This window comes from Papio anubis, chromosome 11 (genome assembly GCF_008728515.1).
Source record: "Papio anubis isolate 15944 chromosome 11, Panubis1.0, whole genome shotgun sequence".
NCBI lineage: Eukaryota > Metazoa > Chordata > Mammalia > Primates > Cercopithecidae > Papio > Papio anubis.
Window position 1 is genome coordinate 37821162 of NC_044986.1, and position 16271 is coordinate 37837432.

At 41.5% G+C, this 16271-nt stretch overlaps 1 protein-coding gene across 11 annotated transcripts in view; it reads right to left on the reverse strand.

The window, feature by feature from the left end:
- Nucleotides 1-16271, reverse strand: part of ENTPD1 (ectonucleoside triphosphate diphosphohydrolase 1) — a 211363-nt gene that overhangs the window by 62293 nt on the left and 132799 nt on the right. For all 11 annotated transcript variants that reach the window (XM_009215050.4, XM_003904051.5, XM_017944160.3 and 8 more), the window contains one exon: nt 10705-10832. In XM_009215050.4, the coding sequence (XP_009213314.2) occupies nt 10705-10832 (128 nt within the window). The remainder of the gene's footprint in view (nt 1-10704; nt 10833-16271) is intronic.

A 16271-nucleotide genomic window follows, 5' to 3' on the forward strand; every position in this document is an offset into this window, starting at 1 on the left:
AGTCTTTTGCCATGTGAGGAACAGCATTCCTCCCTCCAGAGGATGCAGAGTTCAAGGCATGATCTTGGAAGCAGAGACCAGGCCCTTACCAGACACCAAGCCTGCCAGCACCTTGATCTTGGGCTTCTTGGCCTCCAGAACTGTGAGAAAATTAATTTCTGTTCTTTATATTGATAAATTACCAAGTTTGTTGCATTCTGTTACAGCCACACAAAACAGACTAAGACATCTGGTAACACAGACAAGTGTGATCATTAACTTCTCATGGTCCCTTCAGACGCAGTGTGTCTTCAAAAACTTTCTTAAAAGTTCCTGTAGCTTTAATGGTAACTTCAGCAGCCTCATCAGTCTGTCTCAGTGAGCTTGGGTTTATATACAAAGCTTATAATTTTGAGTAAGACTCTAGTACTCTATAAACAAACCAGACAGCAGAGATGCTAGCAGGGCCTATAAACATTTAGAGACCATTTTCTTCCTTTCCTTTTTCTTTAATTAGAGTTACTAGATCTTTAATACAAACCACAGTTCTGTTATTGTTTTATTTTTAAATTGCTGTAAAACATACATAACATAAAAGTTACCATGTAACTATTTTTAAGTGCAGGTTTATGGTATTAAGGATATTCACATTGTTGTGCAACCACAATCTATCTGCAGATGTTGCTTTTTAAAACACACATTAAAATCCAATAGAGTAAAAATAATACAAATATTTTCCAAGAGTATTTGAGGTTGGAAATCAGAGCAAATCTTTCCAAAGGCTCCATAAAAAGATAAAATCACAAATGCTTTATCTAAGAACAGCACTTTTAAAAAGCAGATGCATGAAGAAAGGTCATTACCCTTTAACAGAAGTTGGAAATCCTGCAGAGTACTGGCTCAGTGACCGTGACACACTAATAGCTAAGGGCCTTCCACAGGACATCTCTTCATTAAAGCAGGTAGTCTCCATTGAGGACCTCTGATGTGCTCATCACTCTGACAATTAAGTCACTTGTATTATTCCATTTAATTCTCACAACCATCTTCTAAGTAGGTACTATTACTATCTTGCTTTTACACAGAAGGGGAGGCATAGAGAGAATTTTTTTGCCCAAAGTCTCAACTAGGAAAGTAGCATATCTGGAATTAAAATCAAAGTGGTCTGGTCCCCAAGCCTGCATTCACAGAAGAGGCAGCGTTTAATGTAGGGTAGTTGTTTGGTATTGGGTCAGTCTGGTGCTTGTGTGACAGAGACTCAGTGTGTGCCAAAATGTGGAATGTTTGTGCTAAAAGGAATATCTGACAATCACTAACTGCCACTGTTCAGTGATGAGTAGACAAGGAAGTGGGGAACCAAGCAGACGTCAAAGCTACCTCCCCACCTAGGTCCACCAGAACAAAGGTACTTTCCCAGGGGAAGCCTTGGGTACAGCTAATGGCTCTTCAGTTCATTAAGGCTGTATTTTGTTTTGTTTTGTTTTGTTTTTTTAAGTTCTCATTGTGTCTCACAGGCAGTGGTTCATAGACTTCAGTGGCATGAGAATTCCCCAGGATGCCTGCTAACACATGTAGCTTCTGAGGCCCTGCACTCTGGAGGTTCAAACTGAGAAGTCTCTGAGGTTAAGAGTGGGCAACTAGGATCTCTAGAGAACTCTGAGACAGAGGTCTCTTTCCCACACTGACCTTGCCTGGCTACCAGGCTGGTCCTGGGCTCTTCACATACAAGGAGGGAGCAGTTTTATCTGTTCAAGGTGCTTACTCTATTCAGTCAGCAAATTTCTCTGGAGCAACTATCCAAATCAGTTGTGCTGGCTGTAATTTAACATTTATTTTATGATTATTTGATTAATGATTATCTCCCTCATTAGACTATAAGTTCAACAAGGGTATAATAACTTTGCCCATCTTGCTCACTAATATATGCCAGGGCCTACAATAGAGTTGATGTTCAATGACTATTTGTTAAATGGATGAATGGAGTCAATGAATAAATAAAATGCACACAAAGACAAATGAAATCCATTCCCTGTCCTCAATGTACTTATAACCTTTTAGGTAGCTGGGCAAGTAAACATATCAGAACAATAAAGAGTTCTTGCTGTGTTATGCCACATGTGGCCCAGGCATGAGGCCACCACCTCCCCAGCAGGGCTAAACCCAAACTAGGTCAGGCAGGAAGATGACAAGACTGGATCATCAGCATAGGTGGGCTGACCTGAAATGGACTACACAAGGGCAAGTCAAAGGGGGAACAGTAGGAATAAAATAAAGATAACTGTCAATTTGTCACTAAGGCAGGTAAGCTGCAAAAATGATAAGACATGAGTTATCAATCACTGAGTGTCTGCAGTGGGCAGGCCTTCTGCTCTGCACTCACATTTGCATGTACCTTATCTCACTGAATTCTCACAGTAATCTTACAAGAGAAGAATCATCAGCTCCATCATACAAGTGGAGAAACTAAGGCTTAGAGAGGTTAACTCCTATGACCCTAAGAGCAGAGCGAAGATTCAAATCCAAGGCAGTGTGAGTCCATGGCCCATGTTGTGTTGTACTCTAGGCAGGCAGAATAATGATCCCTGCAAGAGGACAGGGATAACAAATTAAAGAGGAAGTGAGTACAGGACAGCTGAAAGTCTTTCTATGTATGAAGTTGCACCAAGAGAGGCTTGTGGCCACCACTCTCTTTAAACAGAGGCATTCGGAGTTTTCTCTCAGCATTTACTGTCCCAAGGTACCTGTTCCATCTTAATTTTAAAAGGTCCTCAAAGGAATTTTGTCACAAAGATCTGGTCAACCCAAGTGTCTTTCACATTATCCCCTCCCCTCACCTCACAGACAATGCCTTAATTCTGGCCTCACCTGCCTTGCCTAGACCATGGCAGGAGCATGCTAACTGGTCTCTCCTCCTCTAATCTGCTCTGCAGCCAAAAGGAATCTTGGAAACACAAATCTGGGCATCATTTCCTTGTATGAAACCCTTCAAAGCAGTTGTCTTCAATAAAAACTACTCATTAGAATCACATGGAAGATTTTAAAACCTATCAGTCCCTGGGCTGTTTTGTTTCATTTTGTTTCGTTTTTTGAGACAGAGTCTCGCTCTGTCGCCCAGGCTGGAGTGCAGTGGTGTGATCTCGGCTCACTGCAACCTCTGCCTCCTGGGTTCAAGTGATTCTCCTGCCTCAGCCTCCTGAGTAGCTGGGATTACAGGCACCTGACAACACGCCCGGCTAATTTTTGTATTTTTACTAAAGACATGGGTTTCACCATATTGGCCAGGCTGGTCTTGAACTCCTGACCTCAAGTGATTTGCCCACCTCAGCCTCCCGAAGTGCTGGGATTACAGGCATGGGCCACCGCGCCCAGTGATCTACAATATTTTGAATAATTTTTATTTAACTTTAACCTCCAAAGATGGTTTAATTGACCTGAGATGGGGCCCAGCCATATTTTTGAAAAGCTCCCCAGGTGCTTCTAATATGGATCCAAGCTTGAACACCACTGCAGTTTAATGGATGAGATGCCCACTTTTAAGCCAGAAATACTAAGTTCAGACTTGGACCTCCTCTTCCACCACTCCTTCCTGCCCCCATATTCAACAATCTAACCATACTGAGCTGCTGATCCCTAATGCTAACTAACCCACCCTTGTGATAACTCAATCCATTTATCCATGAATGGATTAATCCATTCATAAGGTCAGAGCCCTCATGATCCACCACCTCTTAAAGGCCCTGCCTCTTAATACTATTATACTGGGGATTAAGTTTCAACATGAGTTTTGGAGGGATCAAACATTCAAGCCATAGTACTCAAGACTCAGCTCCAAGGCTACCTTCTCTGTGAAGTCTCCATGTAATCAGGCACAACTAGCGGCTTCTTTCTCTGGGCTTCCACAGCACTGTCTCTGTATGAATATATCTCTATTGTATTAAAATTATGTGTACAAAGAACCCTCACCTCCACAAAAAGCAGGAGGTGCAATGATACTTCAGATACTTCTGGTGGCCATTTTACATCTTGGCCAACTTTTTACTCCAGCCCCAGCAGTATCTCCTTATCTCTCTATTTTTGCCCAGGAGCTTCTCTCCTGCTGCCTAGGTTGTCACCTGTGGTACCCACATGGCCCCTCTGACACACGTGCAAACCTGGAAGTGACAGGGACTCAGCACTGGATGGGAGCAACCCTTGACCAACAGGTGATGAGAACCAGGGGATAAATGCCCAGGGCAGACAATTCTAAAGTTCACTCTCCACAGCTCTTCAGAGGGTCCCTGGGAGGATCAAGCCTCAGTTGCCCAACATGGTAATTTGCTCCTCTCTTTCCCTTCTTCCTTGTTTCCTTGGAATCACTTCCCAAAATAAACATCCTGCATGCAATTTCTGTTACTAGGATGTGTTGTTTGGAAAAACTCATTAAGACAAATGAAAAGAACATTAGTCTTTGGATCAGAAAACTGAATTCTAGTTTTAGCTCCCCCTCCGCCTTGGGTGAGAGAACATCTAAGGCTTTGATTTTGTTATCTATAAAATGGGGATGGCCATTACTGGGTATATAGCCAAAGGATTATAAATCATGCTGCTATAAAGACACATGCACACGTATGTTTATTGCGGCACTATTCACAATAGTAAAGACTTGGAACCAACCCAAATGTCCATCAATGATAGACTGGATTAAGAAAATGTGGCACATTTACAACATGGAATACTATGCAGTCATAAAATAGAGGAGTTCATGTCCTTTGTAGGGACATGGATGCAGCTGGAAACCATCATTTTGAGCAAACTATCGCAAGGACAGAAAACCAAACACCGCATGTTCTCACTCATAGGTGGCAACTGAACAATGAGAACACTTGGACACAGGGTGGGGAACACCACACACCGGGGCCTGTGGTGGGGTCGGGGGAGGAGGGAGGGATAGCATTAGGAGATACACCTAATGTAAATGACGAGTTAATGGGTGCAGCACACCAACATGGCACATGTATACATATGCAACAAACCTGCACATTGTGCACATGTACCCTATAACCTAAAATATAATTTAAAAATAAATAAATAAATAATGAAACGGGGATGGCTGGGCACCGTGGCTCACGCCTGTAATCCCAGCACTTCGGGAGGCCGAGGCGGGTGGATCAACTGAGGTCGGGAATTCAAGACCAGCCTGACCAACATGGAGAAACCCCGTCTCTACTAAAAATACAAAAATTAGCCGAGCATAGTGGCACACGCCTATAATCCTAGCTACTCGGGAGGCTGAGGCAGGAGAATCGCTTGAACCCAGGAGGCAGAGATTGTGGTGAGCCGAGATCGCACCACTGAGCTCCAGCCTGGGCAAAAAGAGCAAAACTCCGTCTCAAAAAAAAAAAACAAAAGGGAGATAACCTTCCATTCTTCACAGCATTCATGGGAAGAAAAAATGGAAATGCATGTGGAAATGATTTATAACTGCAAAGCACTAAATAATATTATCATTATGTTTTAGGAGGAATTCCTTCCCTATTCACCCTTTAAATCAGTGGTCCCCAACCTTTTTGGCACCAGGGACCAGTTTCTCAGAGGACAATTTTTCCACAGACCCAGAGGTGGAGAGAAGGGGGCAATGGTTTCGGGATGATTCAAGTGCATTACACTTATTGTGCACTTTATTTCTATTTTTATTACATTGTAACATATAATGAAATAATTATACAACTCACCATAATGTAGAATCAATAGGATCCCTGAGCTTGTTTTCCTGCAACTAGACAGTCCCATATGGGGTTGATGGGAGACAGTGACAGATCATCCGGCATTAGATTCTCACAAGGAGCATGCAATCCCGATCCTACATACGTGCAGTTTACAATAGGGTTTGCGGTCCTATGAGAATCTAATGCTGCCACTGATCTGACAGGAGATGGAGCTCAGACAGTAAAGTAGGCGATGGGGAGCAACTGTAAATACAGATGAAGCTTTGCTTGCTCACCTGCTGCTTACCTCCTGCTGTACTGGTCCATGACCTGGGGGTTGGGGACCCCTACTTTAAATGACAGAGATTCTCAGGACTTGGACCTTGACTCTCTTCTCATTTTATAACCCCTTCCTAGATGACCTCGTCCATTTCTAAGACTTCAGTCAATCAATGCCATCAGAGACATAGCTTTAATCTAGGCCTGTGCTATCTAACCAGGGTAACAAATAGCTGGCAATTGAGCACTTGAAATGTGACTAGTTGGAATTGAGATACACCATAAGTTAAAATTTGAAGATAGTATGAAAAAAGAATGTATCTCATTAACAATTTTTTTTTTTGGCTGGGCATGGTGGTGACTCACGCCTGTAATCCCAACACTCTGGGAGGCCGAGGTGGGCGGATCAAGAGGTCAAGAGATCGAGACCATCCTGGCCAACATGGTGAAACCCCCGTCTCTACTAAATACAAAAATTAGCTGGGTGTGGTGGCATGCGCCTGTAGTCCCAGCTACTCAGGAGGCTGAGGCAGGAGAATTGCTTGAACCTGGGAGGCGGAAGTTGTTGTGAGCCGAGATCACACCACTGCACTTCAGCCTGGGCTACAGAGTGAAACTCCTCTGTCTCAAAAAACAAACAAACAAACAAAAAAAACAATTTTTTTTTTTTTTTTTGAGACAGAGTCTTGCTGTGTCACCCAGGCTGGAGTGTAGTGGCGTGATCTAGGCTCACTGCAACCTTTGCCTCCCAGTTTCAAGTGATTCTCCTGCCTCAGCCTCCCAAGTAGCTGGGACTACAGGTGCCCACCACCACGCCCAGCTAATGTTTTTTGTATTTTTAGTAGAGACAGGATTTCACTATGTTGGCCAGGCTGGTCTTGAACTCCTGACTTGGTGATCCACCCGCCTCAGCCTCCCAAAGTGCTGGGATTACAAGCGTGAGCCAACGCACCCAGCCAACAATTCTTTATTTTGATGAAATGTTGAAATAATATTTTGGATACATTGGGCTACATAAAATATATTATTAAAATTACTTTCACCTCTTTTATTCTACTTTCTAAAATGTGGCTCTTTGAAAATTTAAAATTTGGCTTGTTTTATATTTTTGTTGAGCACGGCAGTAGACATTTGCTCAGAAAAGAAAGGTCCAAATCTGATTATCCAACTGCTTTCTTGACATTTCCCATTGGCTTTCCAATACTCAAAACAATTCTTCAAAAATTACACCCAAAGCCTCCCCATCCTTCCAAATTTTTCTTGTAGCCTCCTCCTGGTATCCTCCTACATCTCATCCCCCTCTAATTCATTGAAATCAGAGTGATCTTTGCAAAAACAAATCTGATCATACCACTAGCTTCCCACTACTCTTAGGATTAAAACTGAAATCCTCAACCTGTCTTGCAGGGCCTGCACCACCTACCTCCCAATCTTTATGTAACACATGGCCCACTCCTGCTCTCCAACTAGTTCCTAGGAGATACCCAACTCCTTCCTGTTTCAGGACTCTTGCATCCGCTTTCCTTCTGCCTGGAATACTTTTTTTTTTTTTTTTTTTTTTTGAGATGGAGTCTAACTCTGTAGCCCAAGCTAGAGTGCAGTAGCGTGATCTTGGCTCACTGCAACCTCCGCCTCTGGGGCTCAAGCGATTCTCGTGCCTCAGCCTCCCAACTAGCTGGGATGACAAGTACGTGCCACCACACCCAGCTAATTTTTTGTATTTTAGTAGAGATGGGGTTTCACCATGTTGCCCAGGATGGTCTCAAACTCCTGAGCTCAGGCAATCCACCAACCTTGGCCTGCCAAACTGCTGCGATTACAGGCGTGAGCCACTGTGCTCGGCCCTGCCTGGACTACCCTTTACCTATGTCTTTCCCAGCTAACTTCTAATCATTCCTCAGATATCATTCTAATATCATTTTTTCAGGGGAGACTTGCCTGATCCCAAAACTTTCATTTGGTGGCAATTTATCACAATTATAATTAATAATTTGTTATTAAATACGTTTGCGTCCCCAGATGGTAAGCTCAGTCACATCTATATACCGGCTTTCCTTATTGTGTAGCCCAGTGCCTAACACAGACAATGAATATTTTTTATTTTACTTTTTTTGAGACAGAGTCTTATTCTGTCAGCCAGGCTGGGGTGTAATAAATAATTGTCAATGCATAAATTTATATAAAATGAATGAAGAACTGCTGAATGAGGTATGGTCAGAAAGTCATGTCATTGTGTGTTCTTAAAACACATGTATCGGCCGGGCACGGGGGCTCACGCCTGTAATCCCAGCACTTTGGGAGGCTGAGGCGGGTGGATCACAAGGTCAGGAGGTCAAGACCATCCTGGTTAACACGGTGAAACCCCATCTCTACTAAAAATGCAAAAACTTAGCCGAGCATGGTAGCAGGTACCTGTAGTCCCAGTACTCTGGAGGCTGAGGCAGGAGAATGGCATGAACCTGGGAGGCGGAGCTTGCAGTGAACTGAGATTGCGTCACTGCACTCGAGCCTGGGTGACAGAGTGAGACTCCGTCTCAAAAAAAAAAAAAAAAAAAAACACTCAAACAAAAAGCAAACAAACAAAAAAAACACATGTGTCAGTACAAATATCCAAATAAGTGTTATCTTTTAAATGGTCATTTTTGGAAGCAAATATATTTATTTCAATAAACTACTCAAACCAGTTTAGTAGCCCATGATATTTGGGATGATCCTGGTACTAGTGTACAAACCATGCAAGAAAAAAAGTTTTTTTGTTTCTTATTCTAGATTTTATAAAATGTTTTATCATACACCTTATTCATTAAACTTGGTTTTGAACGACTTCAGAGTTATCATTCAAGAGTATGCTTTAAAGTGGCAATGCCTAGTAGAACTTTCTACAGCAATGGAAATATTCTATATCTGTATTGTCCAATACAGTAGCCACCAACCATGTGTGACTATTGAGCACTTGAAATGTGGCTAGTGCAACACAGGGACAGAATTTTTTATTTTATATAATTTTAATTGACTTAAGTGTAAAGAGCTGAATGTGGCTAGTGGCTATCAAATTGGACAGCACATCTGGTTTAAAGCCATCACCAGAATACAAGTTTCTGAAATATTTTGCCCCCAATATATGCCAGGAATCTTACTAAAATTATATAACCTCAACAAATGACTAGTTTGCATATATAAAACTATCTTTATATAAAATAAATCAGTGATATTATTAAAAAGATTCACTTCAGATGCCAATGACTGCTCTTCAATACTCCTCCCTTTTATTTAAAGAACGCCAAAGACCTTGTTCCATTTTGCCAGGCCCATATAACAATGCAGAAGTACAACAGACTTGAAGGAGACCACTGTGAATGAGGGAAGGTCGTCCATGACCACACATATTCTTGGGAACATAACTCAAGCTTGTCATGGATTTTGCCTGCTAGGCGTCTCCCTCTCCAATGATGCAATACTGAACATGTAAAAAGGTCAAATTAAGAAGGCAATCATGTATTTCTGGAACTGGTAAACAAATAATGGAACCAAGATGTCATGAGACTTCAACTGTGAGTGAAGTTTTGCCAAGGAAACAACATCACTCAATATTAAAAGGCAAGAGACCCTTAACAATGAGATAGTATCAGCTTTCTGTCTTGACAAAGGGACTGCTGTACACAGCACCACTGGGTTGAACTTGACAAAAAGATGCCAGTGTGACACCCACGCCTCTGCTATACAGTGATTTGGGTGGATGGCAAAAGTTTCAGAGGCCTGGCATATGCAACCATCCTTCCAGGCTCCCAGTTCAACATCTTCAAATACAAGAGAATATACTTCTACATGTGTATTCCCAGGCCTCCATGGTCAAGTTAACTTTTGGATATATTACTGCCCACATATACATACATGCTTATTAGTATATTGGTATCATCTGGGCCCTTATATATTTGTTTACTGTAATTTCAGTGAAAGTGTAAAATGGTATATCTATAATATAAATTTTTATTTACCACATGCTTTTTACTTAACAGATTAAAAAATATAATGACCATATTACAAAGTACTTGTGAGATATTCATGTCTGAAATTTTACTTTGATGAACTGGAAAGAAAACAGAAATACATTAAAGTTAATGAGCCTAATGATCTTTAATGATAGTAACTAGTTGTTCAAATGTAGAAATATCACAAGAAATCTGCCTATCCATGAATTCATTTCAAATGACTATACTTGATACACATACGTTTTCTGATTTGCTTTTATTGATTTTGTTGATTCTTTACTATATCTGGAGATAAGATACATGTCTTCTCCACAATCTCTGACTTCCACAGTACTTTATACAGAGCTGTATAATAAACGTATTGTTTGGGTGATAGTGATAATAATGAAGTAAAAAGAACAGAGTGCAGTATTGTGATTCACCCATGATGAAGAAGTGGAAATATACTAGAATATAGAATCTTGGCATAGTATTACACAGATCTGGATGAGCTGAATAAAGCATTAATCTCTGCCAGAGTATCAATTTAATGAGTTTGCTAAACAATCATAAAGGCAGTTATCTTCCCACCACTAATTGATTCAAGGCATTTACTCTTCTAGAATGAGCATCTATTTCCATTTTACTCCCCTAATCCAGTGGAAATTGACTTGTTCCTGGGCTGTTAGAACCTCAACTCCTCCCCTATGCTCTACATACCTTAACCCTCTTCCCCCTGTCCCACCCAGATCCCCTCTTACATACACACAAACGCACACACATATTTGACTTACCTTAATGTTTTCTGGCAATGCTTTGTTCTGAGTCAGTCCCACAGCAAGCAAAGCTATCACAGCTATGATAGAGGAGAAGCCAAGGATGGCTAGGATATTCTTGGAGCAAAATGTCTTCACGTTAGACTCTAAAACCAAAAGCAGAAAAAAAAATACCAACAAGAAATCAAAAACATTGATTTTCCTCCCCTTTCTGTCTAGTCTTGTAATGGCTACCTGGAGATATCAGAGACAGATTAAAAGCCAATCTTTTTTATCAATGAGGCACTTACAAAGTAATTGGGAAATAATTCAAGAACAAAAGGATTTGTTTGTACTTTGACAAAGGCCAAGACTGAGTTAGTGGCTGTGGCAAGGAAAAAACTAGGTCAGTGATCAGATATGGAATGAGGAGTGAGAAGAGCCCCAAATTGGCTGTTTAACAGGTCATACAGATCTATCAAGGTACAAGTAACAAATAACAAAAAACAAGGATAGCCCTCCTCATTTTTGAAATCTACCACAAAATATTTAAGATGTTAAAAAGTATTAAGAATGCATCATAAAACAACAAATCCTACTATTCCATGACATTTCCTGGCTTGACATACATACTCCTTGCATTTAGACCACCCTTATATAGTAAGCAATTAGTAATGGCATAGAGGCTGAGGAGTCTTGAACATTTTGGATCAGAATTCATATTATCTTATTTATTTTGTCTTTAGTCTCATTCTGTCATGGGACATTAAAAAGGCTCCAATAGTAGAGTTATATAAAGGCAAAAGTGGCTGGGCGTCATGGCTCACGCCTGTAGTCCCATCACTTTGGGAGGCCAAGGCAGGTGGATCTCAAGGCCAGCAGCTCGAGACCAGCCAGGTCAATATGGTGAAACCTCATCTCTATCAAAAATACAAAAATTAGCCAGGCGTGGTGGTGGGCGCCTGTAATCCCAGCTACTCAGGGGGCTGAGGCAGGAGAATCACTTGAACCCAGGAGGTGGAGGTTGCAGTGAGCCGAGATCGCACCACTGCACTCCAGCCTGGGTGACAGAACAAGACTCTGTCTGAAAAAAATTAAAAACTGAAAACGGGTGCCGTGGCTCACACCCGTAATTCCACCACTCTGGAAGGCCGAGGCAGGTGGATCACGAGGTCAAGAGATCAAGACTATCCTGGCCAACATGGTGAAATCCCGTCTCTACTAAAAATCCAAAAATTAGATGGGCGTGGTGGTGTGCACCTGCAGTCCCAGCTACTCAGGAGGCTAAGGCACGAGAATCACTCGAACCCAGGAGGCAGAGGTTGTTGTGAGCCAAGATCGCACCACTGTGCTCCAGCGTGGCGACAGAATGAAACTCCCTCTCCAAAAAAAGGGCAAAAGCTACTTTGGTCAGATGTAAACAGATTGTATAGAGGAAGCAAACAGGAAATGAAATCGTTGCACCATTCCCTCCATTTTGACAACTCAACCTCCTCCTCTCTCAACGCCCCAAACTATCCCCAAACGTTTTCCTTATGCTTTGGGAAGAAAGGACAAGATAACATAATTAAAAAGCATACAGAAATGAGATGGGTTCTCTAGAATAGTTTATACTTCTCTAAGGACAGAGGGTGGGATCAAAAAGCTAAAAGAGGAGCCCAGGTCTCCTCTTTCTCTTTCCCCCTTTGTCAGTAGAAGCTGGCTGGGCACTGAAATGGGAGCTCCCCCTGAAGCTCTTGAGCAGAAGCTTGAACTTAATTCAACTCTAAGCCTGGATTAAGGTATGGGTCTCCAATCCACCTCAATCCCCAGAATCTTGAGGCAGTCTTTACCCACCAGACCAAACAATGCAAAATTTAGGAGAAAAAGTTTTAGCAACATCATTATCTATTGCTTCCAAACAAGGAAGAGCAGATAAAATATACAGCGCTTCCCCACTTCTCCCTTCCCAAAAGAACCTCCATTTTGTTCAGATGCTTGCCTTTCCCCCAAGCTCAGGGATGGACTTGTCTGTGTAATTTCATTCCCTCACCAGTGATTGGTTTAACAATGGGTATGCCACCTAATTATGGCCCATGTGACCCTGGAGGAAGTCTTCTGGGGCAAGTCTAGGGAAAAAAGAAAACATTCTCTCTTCATCCTTAAACATTGTCCTGCCTGGAAGGGATGACATCCAATGATGGTAGAGCAGAGAGATGCAGAGAATGTGAGTCCTTGATGGCATTTTAAGCTGCTAAATCAACAAATGCTGAGTCCATCCTTCCACAAGACTTAATGCTTTGACCCAATTAGAGTCAGGATTTTAATTACTTGAAGCTAAAACATCTCGATAAAACTGGTATGGGAGAGATGTCCTCTTTGATGCCAGTGTTCTGGAATCTGGAAAAGAACCCTCTAAGGGCACCCCATGTTGGCTCCCAATGTTGTGATGTTGACAAACACAGCCCTAACTAGCATGTCCTTTGGATAAATAATTATAAATATAACAACCAATTATAAATATAACAACAAACAAATTGTAGCAATGTTTCTACCATAATAAAATTTTGAATGTTTTACTCCCTCAACCTATTCAACAAGGTCTATCTATTAACTTCTTTTGTTTTTGTAAATATGACAATCTTGCTATCTCATTTTCCTTCCATGGCCATTTCAGGCACTATTCTTAGCATCCAAGTTACTACAATAAAAAAAGAAAAACTGATAAGGCCTCTGCTCTTTGGAATTTACATTCTAGTTAGGGAAAAAGATAAACCAGAAAAGAAGCACATAAATAGGTCATATCAGGTCATGATACGTGCTAAGAAGAAATTCAAACCAAGGAACGTGATAGAGTGACTTGCAGTAGAATTGGGAATGAAGGAAAAGGTATCAGATTGAGGGTCAAAAAAGCCTCTCTCAGAAGATGACATTTGAGCTGAGACCTAGAAGGTGACATTTGAGGAGAAAACACCAGCTTGGAGAGGGAGGAAGAACATAAGAGGGAGAAGGAACAGAAACTGCAAGAGCCCAGAGGTGGGAACCAACTTGATGTGACTATAATTATTTCTTCCTTTTCCTAATGAGAATATTTACTAACTTCTTCTTGTCACTGAGGAGTTGGATATACACTTTTCCACATTTTCCCAGCTTTTGCAATGATATCCAGGTTACCAGAATATATGGAAGCCTTTCATCCTAAAAAGACTTTTAGGTCAGAGAGAAAATTTAGGAATTTTCCATAAGTGATTTTTCAAATGTTTTTATTACCAAAAAACCCACAATGGTTAAGTTTGTTTTTCATGTAACTGACTACATTATCCAGAGAGCAGTAATTAAAATGCTGTCTTCCACGGACTATATGAAAGCCAGTTTTCAAAAGCCCTGATCACATCCAGGAAGCAGGAGAGTCATCTCAGAAGTGGTGCCAGAGAAGAGGTGCTAGAGGTGTGGTGCAGGTTGACATATCTTGGATGTGCTCATAAAAATAGAATTACTTAGGTAACTGCCCCTTCTTCTTGGACCCCCAGAGTGCTTTCAGACCCCATGACTGCCACAGTCAAGCTCTGTTATGGAAAATTCACATTGATTGTCTTCCCCCTGAAAAGCCCTTAATTTGCCTTGTGGCTAACAGAAATGTGGTTTCTGTCATACAATGTGAAATGGTATTTTGAAACAGAATTTCAACAAACGATTTTACCAAAAATATCCAATGGCAAAGTGTTATCATTGTTTTCCCTTTGAATTGGCTTACTGTACTGGAGAATTTAAGACTGCCACTTCCTTTGCATTTTTTTCTTTTCATGTGATGAGACAAGGGAGAGGAATTTTCTGCTTAAAGTGAGACAGCAAGGTAATATTAACTTCAACTCGTCACCTGACAGAGAGACAAAACTGAAGGAAACCCAAGCTTTGAAAAAACACAGGCTGATTTCAAGCCAACTAGCTGTGTCAGAGGAAAAATGCCTTCAAGATTTTTATACGAATCAAAGGAAGCAAAGGTTCTTTTGATTCTTATAGAAACAGCCATCATGATGTCCAGTTACAATCATACTAAGGTGAAAATCAGAATTATTTAATTTCAGCAGGGTGCAGTGGCTCACACCTGTATTCCCAGCTCTTTGGGAGGCAAAGGTGAGTGGATCGCTTGAGTCCAGGAGTTTGAGACTGGGGGGTAACATGGTGAAAATCTGTCTCTACAAAAAAAAATACAAAAATTAGCCAGGCGTGGTGGCAAGTGCCTGTAGGCTTGTAGTCCCAGCTATTTGGGAGGCTGAGGTGGGAGGATCACTTGAGCCTAGGACACTGAAGTTGTAGTGAGCCAAGATCACACCACTGCACTCTAGCCTGGGCAACAGAGTGAGACCCTGTCTCCAAAACAAACAAACGAATTATTTAATTTTGTCCATAGTCAAAATTCTGTTGTACAGAGAAATCCCAGCATTGCTACTCTGTGATAACAAAAATATAACATTTTAAAATGTTACTCCATTAATAAATAGATTTAGGGTGTTGACAGATGTGGTGGATTTCAGGCAAAAACAAGTTTTGCTTTGCAGATCCAATGTGACTGACTAGATTCAAATTGTTTCCAATTTGTTATGGGTCACATCTGGACTAAACTTTTCTTGTCATATAGAGAACAAAACAGCAAATGTGGACAAGCATTGGTGAGCAAACATCCAAGGAATGTTGTGGTCCTTCCTGTGTTTACATAGCCTAATGATGGAACAATCACTGTAGCTCAGAAGACTGGTCCTAATCTGGCCTTGTCATTCCTCCAACTCCCAGAGTCAAAGTCTATACACCACCCCTGCTACCTTCCTCCTTCTCCTTCAGGGAGCTCTTCTTGAGGATACATATGTAGGTTGTTCTCACACTCAGGGGCTTGAAGATCTTTTCTCAGTTATTTCATCCCAAGCCCCTTAGACCCACCTTCTTCTACAATGATATCCACATCCCCTGATTCCAGTCACCCTTACCTCATATCTGATCTTCTACAATGGCCCTTTCTGGCGACTCCCACACTTCCTAATTCTCTTCCCTATCAGAATCCCTCCTTCATGTGGCTATAGAAATCTTCCACAATTGACGTTCCTAAGACTCTACCTTATCAAGAACCTATGGCCTGCTGTGTGCCAGATGAAAGCCACAATGGTCTACCTAGACCTCCAAGCCCTTCAGAAATTTCAGCCCTTCTCATTTTACCATTCCAACCAACAGATCTGTTTGGGTCCAAGATGAGAATTCCTGATATTATGACTACTAGAATGTAAGCTCCCTAGGGCACGGACTTTTTTCTGACTTGTTCATTGGTATATCCCATGTTGGACGGATGGATGGATAGATGGATGGATGGATGGATGGATGGATGGATGGATGGATGGATGAATTTTGGATTCTCTGAATTTTTTTCAGTATGGGACTTCCTTCATTTGTAATTCCATTCCCCTCATTCTCCAAGTCTTTTTGTCTCCTTCAAAATCAAGCTCAGTTGGAAGCTATGTTCCCCCCACACTCTACAAAGCTCAGTTATGTCAGTAGTCCTCTCTTCATGTGCTACCTCTAGATATAGTTTGAACCATTTCAGTTTGGGAGTTCTATAGTTGTTGGAGAGGGGACTATGC